This window comes from Bubalus kerabau, chromosome 7 (genome assembly GCF_029407905.1).
Source record: "Bubalus kerabau isolate K-KA32 ecotype Philippines breed swamp buffalo chromosome 7, PCC_UOA_SB_1v2, whole genome shotgun sequence".
In the NCBI taxonomy this organism is placed as follows: Eukaryota; Metazoa; Chordata; class Mammalia; order Artiodactyla; family Bovidae; genus Bubalus; species Bubalus kerabau.
The window spans coordinates 5,978,753-5,988,092 of NC_073630.1; the positions used below are offsets into that span (position 1 = coordinate 5,978,753).

Consider the following 9,340-nt stretch of genomic DNA (forward strand, 5'->3'; position numbering starts at 1 on the left):
CCGACAAAGGTCCATATAGTCAAAGCTATGGTTTTTGCAGAAGTCATATACAGATGTGAGAGTTGACCCATACAGAAGGCTGAGCGCCAAAGAATTGATGCTTTCAAACTGTGGTGCTGGAGAAGCTTCTTGAGAGTCCCTTGGACAGCAGGAGTTCTAACCAGTCAACCCTAAAGGAAATCAATCCTGAATATTCACTGGAAGGACAGATACTGAAGCTGAACCATCAATACTTTGAACAACTGATACAAAGAGCTGACTCACTGGAAAAGCAAAACAAACACAACTTTTTCCCTGATGCTGGGAAAGATTGAGGGCAGGTGGAGAAGGGGTCAACAGAGGATAAGATGGTTGGATGGCATCATCAACTCAATGGACATGAGTTTGAGCAAACCCCAGGAGGCAGTGAAAGACAGGTAAGCCTGGCATGCAGCAGTCTATGGGGTTGCAAAGAGTTGGACACGACTTAGCAACTGAACAACAACTAGGATAGTGATAATAAATTGATAACTTGAGCAATCATCAATGATAGAAAATAAATATTTTCCTGTGGAGATTCCAAAACTGTACCCACTGTTGGCAATTAAATTTATGACTTAGGCCTATATCCAAGGGGGAATTCCCTAGTGACTTAGCAATAAAGAATCCACCTGCCAATGCAGGAGATGGGGTTCCATCCATGGGTCAGGAAGATTCCCTGGAGAATGAAATAGCAACCCATCCAGTATTCTTGTGTGGGAAATCCCATGGACAGTGGAGCATGCAGTCTCAGAGTCAGACATGACTTAGTGACTAAACAAGAACAACAATATATATCTGTCATTTATTTATGGTTTTCTGGGCATACTGAAAGTTTTCTGTATTTTCAGAAGTAAAATATTAAGAAATCTGTGAAGTAAAAATGAAGACTAATAGATAGTCCTCATATTTGAAGTTAAATGTCTTAGGAAAAATAAGATTTTTTTTTTTTACTTAAAATTTTGAGCAAAAAATACTGAGGTGGTTAAATACGATTTTTATTTTAAGCAGGAACTTACAATTCATTGGTTTACAGACAAGCTGAAATGGAAGGTAATATAACTACTCTTTAAAATGAAATTACAGACTGGATTGACAATGACTTTACACAACTAAATGAATTTATCTTATATAACACATTAAAATTATCTTCTATATATTATGAACTGACATCCAAATTCACAGCTCTTATACATAAACTCCACATGTTAATGAAATTTGTTGATTATAAATACATAGTTACTATGAGTATATTTTAGGTGATCACCACACTTTTTTTCTCCTTAGTAAACACTGAGAATTATGACATATGCAGACAGTGTATAAGAGACCTTAAGTCGGCTTTGATCCCATTATTAAGAAATCCATACAGAATTGGATTAAGACAACAGGACATCATGCCCAGCAAGTGACATATGCAATACACCAATTTGAAATGTCTGTTTGAGATCAGGTTATCATTAAAATCGGTCACCACGTGGAAAAGGTGTAGAGGCATCCAGCTCACCGCAAACACTAGTATCAAGATAGTCAGTCTGTAGAAAACACTTCGAGATCTCTTTTTAATTCTCATGATAGACTGGTTTACTCTCATCTCATGAACATCTGAGTTTTCTTCTGGTTTCACCTCGAAGCAGGTGGGCACCCCTGGTATGAACTTACTGGATGAAGGGAGCGGACTCTTCCTGGAGCCCGCATGCTCCGGAAGCCTTCCGGGGCGGTTCTCCAGGGGCGGCCTGGCTGGGGCAGGCAGCACACAGGCTGTCTTCTTGCTGTACCGCCTTCTGTGCTTCCTGATGAATGAGTAGCTCCACTTCTGGCTGCTGGGGAGCTTCACTTGGGGCCCACTCTTTTGGGAAGGATGGAGAGTTAAGTTGATCATCTCTTTTTCTTCCAGTTGGTTTTCTTTGTTGGACAATCCACAGCTTATACTCCTGCAGACACTAGTATGACTTACAGTTAGACAAACTAAGGGCAGAATATACTGAACAAGCAATAAAGAGATAGTGAAAGCAATTCGGTATGCATCAGATGGCCATGACTCGACACATAGATACCTGTTGCTCAGCAATGCTGAGCCAAAGGTCTCCTGAAGTTCCACGAGGCTATGAAACACTGGGAGAGGAGAACACATTGCAAAACCCAGTGTCCAGACAGTGGCGATCAGGAAATAGCCATGGTTAGCTGTTAAATGATTAGATACAGGATGTTTTATCATATGATACCTGACAATGGCGATGGATATTAAAATTAAAGTGGAAACCAGAACCGTCACACATTGAAGGAAAGGCATAATGTGACACATGACCCTGCCAAACATCCACTGATCCAGCAAGACCGAGGTCAGTGTGAAAGGTGAGCAAAACAGCACAACCAAGATATCAGAGAAGGCCAGGTTCCCTATGAGGAAGTTGACTGTAGTCTTCTGATTTCGCTTCCTCATGAGAGCCATCAAAATAAGTAGATTCCCCATAAAACCAAGAAGACTTACAAGTGTATAGAGTCCAATCAAAAAATACTGCAAGTCATCAACACTGCTTTTATAGTCATCCCAGACTGGGAAATCAGAGTTCCGAAGAGCAGCAGTATTGTTCTCGCCAGCAGATGTTTTGTTATAATAATCCTTGAGCTCTGAATCCATATTATACTCCTGCTTGGAATAGAAAGACACTAGTTAGGAACTTAAAAAAAAATCATGACAACTATAAATTAATCCATTGAGAAGAAAGCAAAATTTTACCATTTTCTCCTGTTACCTTATTAATTTACTAAGAAAGGTTAGTGAAGTCTTTACCTGGCACCAAGTACAGTGCAAATATCAGCCATAACAATTATAGTAAGTTTAAATCTATCATCATCATTTCTATGATGTATTGACTCATGTTAGAACAGTAGACCAAAAAAAAAAAAACAAAGTAGACCTTTTTTTTTCACTTATGTAGGAAAAATGTAAGGGAAGGAAAAGGAAAATGTGGATAAGAACTTCAAGATATCTACTTATAATAGCTAATTAATACTTTTGTCTAGTGGAGATACCTGTTGTAGTCATATCTTAGATGTTTCTTTCTATCCTACATCAATCAAGGTCAAACTTGAAAGTAACCTGCCCTAAATTATTCCTTGATCTATTCAATTGGATATGATCTCCTTTGAATCCCCACATATTTCTGTTTATAGAGTCTGATACTATATGACACAGTTTGCTTTGCACTGCAAGTATAATAAAAACTAGTTTATCTTATTTATGTATAACCAATGGGAAAGCAGAAACTGTCCTTTACTCACTGTGATATCAACCATAAAACATGGCACAGTAACTTCATCATGGCACTGTTAAGTAAATATATGTGGGAAAATGAAAAATTCAAACCAGAGTCTAATATCCCAAATATATCAAGTTCATAAAATCTTCAGATTTGAGCTTCTCAAGTGTAGATACACTATCACAGGACCTACATGTACAGAGTAGTCACTCAGTAAATGTTTACATGAACACAATCTTGACAGCAAAATCATCCTGTGATCAAGTCTCAGTTCTCTGAGACCTGCAAATTATCATGAATTAAACCACTGACCAGCTAGCTGCTGGTATATTTAAAAACAAAATTTACTTGTTTATTTTTTAATTTAAAGATTGAAAATATATTTCAGCCTTAAAAAGATTGAATAAATTCATTTTGTTTAAGGAAGATATTATAGCATAAAGAAGTGATACTAATATGCTACTGCTGCTAAGTCACATCAATCGTGTCCGGCTCTGTGCGACCCCATGGATGGCAGCCCAACAGGCTCCTCTGTTCCTGGGATTCTCCAGGCAAGAATACTGGGTGGGTTGCCATTTCCTTCTCCAATGCATGAAAGTGAAATTGCTCAGTCGTGTCCGACTCTTAGAGACCCCATGGACTGTAACCTACCAGGCTCCTTCATCCATGGGATTCTCCAGGCAAGAGTACTGGAGTGGGGTGCCATTGCCTTCTCCGGATACTAATATAACATACCACAAATTTTGTCACCTCAGGGATATTAATAATATTAATACCACAATGATATTATTTATTTACTGTTACATATTACAGATTTGACATTATTTTCTAATGAAGTACACAATTGCCTATAGTATATCAAGAAGAGGCAAAAGGAAAACCTTTTCCCCTTTAAAAAAGCAAGCACTTCCCATTTTTTTCTAAACAAGAATATCCTCTAGAATACTCAGGATAGCAACAGTTAGTTAATTCTGATGCGTATACCTTGTAACAGATATCCTGATATAGATAGATATAGATAGATAGACAGAAATATATATATACATATATGGATATATATGGAGATACATATATTTTAGATACATATATCTTAAAAAAATCAGTGTAAGTGTATCAATCTATTTCTAGATCTATAGTTGGGTAATTATGTTTAAAACTATAAAAATACATATATATTTAAATTAATAGTAAATAATTATCTTCTATTTATAAGGGATATATAGATCTTGGGCCAATAAATTTCCAAAGGGCAAATCTTATTGTGCATATACCTTTGTCATAAATAACTTTTCAAGTATACATACAGCAATTTTCAAATAGCATGATATAAGCATTGATGTACTATGAGAAATTCAAAAGTTTTTTTTACAATTTCTATAACAGATCCTACATTATTAAATTTCTGAAGGCCAATTGCATTCCTTTAAAGTGAGATATCACTCAGTCATGTCCGACTCTTTGTCCATGGAATTCTCCAGGCCAGAATACTGGAGTGGGTTGTCTTCCCTTCTCCAGGGATCTTCCCAACCCAGGGATCAAACCCAGGTCTCCCACATTGCAGGCGGATCCTTTACCAGCCGAGGCACCAGGGAAACCCCTTTTAAAGATAAATGAATTCAAAAGTTCAGGATCTTATTCATTTATTCTTAGGTGCTAATCAATAATTTACATTGATATTGTCTCAAGTTGAAAAAGATTACTGGTAGGTGTGATAGTGACTCACCAGGCTTACTGAATCATCCCATTCATCATATTCCCAGTCAATGGGCTTCCTGCCGCTCCCCTGGACAGTTCCATGAGCTTCTAATCAGGGCAGCCTCGATTGGACCTTCCTGCCTCATTTCCTGAGCTCCAGTGACCCCCTGGCTCCCTATGGCTTCTTCCCCTTCCTATTTACACACACAGTCTGTAAGGCTGCTTGTTACTATGATTCCTTTATACTCAGCTGTTCTTCTCTGGATTCACTTTTTGAAAACAGTCCTCTTTAGTTGTACATCGGTAGCTACTGATTGTCCCCCCTGCGACCAAGGCAAGGACAGAAGAGAAACTGGACAGTATACTCTATAATGGCTTTGTGTTTTCTGGGGACATGTAATTGTAGGGTAAAACATCTTGAGAGTAAAAATTACTGTCCCAAATGTGAAGTAAGAGGAGAAGCAGCACTATTGGTGATGACAGAAGAATGTGGCGTGAGTCTAAAATTCAGGGTGCCTCCAGTGCATGGTCAGTTCTCTGTGACACTCTGATGGAGAAAAGGGAAAATGTCTTTATTATTTTCATGATTTTAATGATGCTTAATAGAGTATGTTGTACATAGTATATGCTAAATAAATATGTTACTTAATCAATTTACAAAAGTAGTTTAATTTTCTCAGCTTTAAAATAACAGAAATGAGTCATCTGGGGAACATGGACAAATTTAGCATAGAGTATGACTATATGTGTATATATGTGTGTACGTGTGTGCTTAGTCATGTCTGACTATTTGCAACCCCATGGACTGTAAACCATGTAAACTCCTCTGCCCATGGAATTTTCCGGGCAAGAATACTGGAGCAGGTTGCCATTTTCTCTTCCACAGAATCTTCCTGACTCAGGGATGGAACCTGGGTCTCCTGCATTGCAGGCAGATTCTTTACCATCTGAGCCATGGTTGTAGTATATGTGTATATGTAAACATACATGCATACATATATGTACATATGTAAAAACATGTTATATATACAATGTATACAATAATATATGTATATATTTATGTATTGAATATATACAGATATATTAATACATTGAACATTGAATGTCCATTTTTTTCTATATTCATATATATTTAATATTCAATGTATGAATATATAGAATATTGAATATATATGCATATATGTATGTATGTCTATTTACATCTACACATATATTAGAACCACTGAAATTAGACAAGGTTACAAAGGGCCCCAAAATGAAATGAAGAGTACCTACGTAGGCAATTGTGATAATTTACCATGTTTCAACTTTAAATTATGATCAGGCCTCATTATAAAATGAGTCCTTCACTTTATTTCACTTACAGTGTGATTTTACAAACTGAAGGTTTTTGGCAACCCTGCATAGAGCAAGGATATCAGCACCATTTCTCCAACAGCACATGCTTACTTTGTGTCTCAGTGCCACATTCGGTAATTCTCTCGATAGTTCAAATTTTTCATGACTACTTGTTATGTTGATCTGTGGTCAGTGATTGTTGATGTACTATTGTAATTGTTTTGGGACACTAGGAACTGTATCCATATAAGATGTGACTTAATCCACACACATTGTGTCTGTTCCGCCTTCTCTCCCCCTCTCCTCAGGCCTCCCTACTCTCTGGGACACAATATTGAAATTAGGCCAGTTGTTAATTCTACAATGGCCTCTAAGCATTCAAGTGAAAAGAAGAGTTTCAGGTCTTTCATTTTAAATCAAAAGCTAGAAACAATTAAGCTTAGTAAGCAAGGCATGTCAAAGGCCCAGATAGGCTGAAACCTATGTTTCTTTTGCCAAATAGTTAGGCAACTTGTGAATGCAAAGGAGTTCTTGAAGGAAATTAAAAGTGCTACTACAGTTAATCCATGCTGCTACTGCTAAGTCACTTCAGTCAGTCGTGTCTGACTCTGTGCAACCCCATAGACGGCAGCCCACCAGGTTCCCCCGTCCCTGGGATTCTCCAGGCACGAAAATTAATACATGAATGATTAGTAAAGAAACTGCCTTACTGTAGATACAGAGGAAGCTTTAACGGTCTGGATAAAAGATCAAACCAGTGACATTCCCTTAAACCAAACCCTAATCCAGACCAAGGCTCTAACTCTCTCCAATTCTGTCAAGGCTAAGAGAGGTGAGGAAGCTGCAGAAGAGTCTAAAGCTAGCAGAGATTGGCTCATGAGGTTTAAGAAAAGAAGAAGCCTTCTCTATAACCTCAAAGTGCAAAGGGAAGCATCAAGTACTGATGTAGAAGCTGCAGCAAGTAACCCAGAAGATCTAGCTCATATAAATAATGAAGGTGGTTACACTTAACAATTTTTCAGTGTAGACAAAACAGTCTTATATTGGAAGAAGATGCCCTCTAGGACTTCCATAGCTAGAGAGGACAAGTCAGTACCTGGCTCCAAAGCTTCAAAGGACAGGCTAACTCTCTTGTTAAGGGCTAATGCTCTAGTGACTTTAAATTGAGCCAATGCATGTTTATTATTCAGAGAATACTGGGGCCCTTAAGAATTCTGCTCAGTCTATTCTGTCAATGCTTAATAAATGAAACAACAAAACATGTATATTGACAACACAGCCTACCAAATTTTTTATGCCTGCTGTTGAGATCTACTGCTCAGAGGGAAAAAAAAAAAAGTTCCTATCAAAGTATCACTGCACATTGACAATACAACTGGTCACCCAAAAGGCTGATGAGATGTAAGAGAATTCATATTGTTTCCATGCCTGCTAACATGACATCCATTCTGCAGCCCATGGATCAAAGAGTAATTTCAACTTTGAAGTCTTATTAAGATAGAGAATTTTGTAAAGCTATAGCTGCCATAGATAATGATTCCTCTGATGGATTTGGGCAAAGTCAATTGAAAAACTTCTAGAAGGTTTCACCATTCTGGATACTGTTAAGAATATTTGTGATTTATGAGAACAGTCAACATGTCAATATGAACAGGAGTTGGGCAGATCATTTCAACCATAATGATGACTATGAGGAGTCAAGACTTCAGTGGAAGAGGTAACTGCATCTGTGGTGGAAATAGCAAGTGGAGCCTGAAGAACTAACTGAATTGTTATAATCTCATGATAAAACTTTAAGGGGTAAGGAGTTGCTTCTTATGAATGAGCAAAGAAAATGGTTTCTTAAAATGGAATCTTCTCCCAGTCAAAATGTTGTGAAGGTTGTTGAAATGACAACAAAGGATTTAGAATATGACATAACTTCAGTTGATAAAACAGCAGCAGGGCTTGAGAGGACTGACTCCAACTTTGAAAGGAGTTCTACTGCAGGTAAAATACTAATGAACAGCGTTGTTTGCTACAGAGAAATCACTCCTAAAAGATACAATTAATGGGACAAATTTCATTGTGTCTTACTTTAAAAAACTGCCACAGCCAGCCCAACCTTCTGCAACCATCACTCCCCTGATCAGTCAGCAGCCACCAACACTGAGGTAAGACCCTTTACAGCAAAAAGTCTATGACTCACTGAAGGCTCAGATAGCTTTTTTTTTTTTTAAGCAATAATGGATTTTTAATTAAGGTATGTACATTGTTTTAGGGCTCCCCAGACGGTGCTAGTGGTAAAGACTTGCCTGCCAATGAAGGAGGAATAATAAGAGACACTGGGTTTGGAAGATCCCCTGGAGAAGGGCATGGGATTCTATGCATGGAATTCTCCATGAGGCCCTTGGGATTCTGTTCATGGGATTCTCCTTGGGGTTTGGAGAATCCCATGGACAGAGGAGCCTGGTAGGCTACAGTCCATAGGCTTGCAAAGAGTCAGACACAACTGAAGCTATCTAGCATGCATACACGCACATTGTTTTATTAGACATAATATTATTGCATGCTTAATAGACTATAGTGTAAACATAAGTTTTATATACACTGGAAAAGGAAACTCATGTGACTTGCCTTGTAATGGTCTGGAACCAAGTCTGCAATATGTCTGAGGTTTGCCCCCAAATATCTTCACTGATAAAGGCTATCGCATAAGAACACAAAACTGAAAAGGTAAAAAATATTTACAACATTTTTACTTAAATGAAAAAGAAGTACATCAGTTTGTATAGTTGGTGGCTGGTACAATTCTATTATAATATATACACATAAATATTTGCACATAATTATATGCACATAAATAAGGAAAAAAACACTGTGTCATAAAAATGTCACCCTGAATATTCACTGGACATGACAAAACTGAAGGCAACACTTCTATCCTTCTCTAAAAGACACTAATTTACACATTATTTAAAAGGGAGGCCTTTTTTGTTAATGAATAGCTAAGAGAAATCAGTTGTCCCTTTATTCATTCAACTAGC

The 9,340-nt window shown here is 37.6% G+C and overlaps 1 protein-coding gene across 1 annotated transcript; it reads right to left on the reverse strand.

Annotated features, from left to right (window-relative positions):
* Positions 1 to 1,041: 1,041 nt before the first annotated feature.
* NPY5R (neuropeptide Y receptor Y5) lies at positions 1,042 to 2,790 on the reverse strand. The gene has a single exon (XM_055587434.1). It carries the CDS (start codon positions 2,657 to 2,659, stop codon positions 1,319 to 1,321), a length of 1,341 nt encoding a protein of 446 aa, XP_055443409.1. The 5' UTR covers positions 2,660 to 2,790; the 3' UTR covers positions 1,042 to 1,318.
* Positions 2,791 to 9,340: the final 6,550 nt, after the last annotated feature.

Coding starts and splice junctions, on each gene's coding strand:
- NPY5R (XM_055587434.1), bottom strand. CDS start 2,659: ATGGATTCAGAGCTCAAGGATTATTATAACAAAACATCTGCTGGCGAG.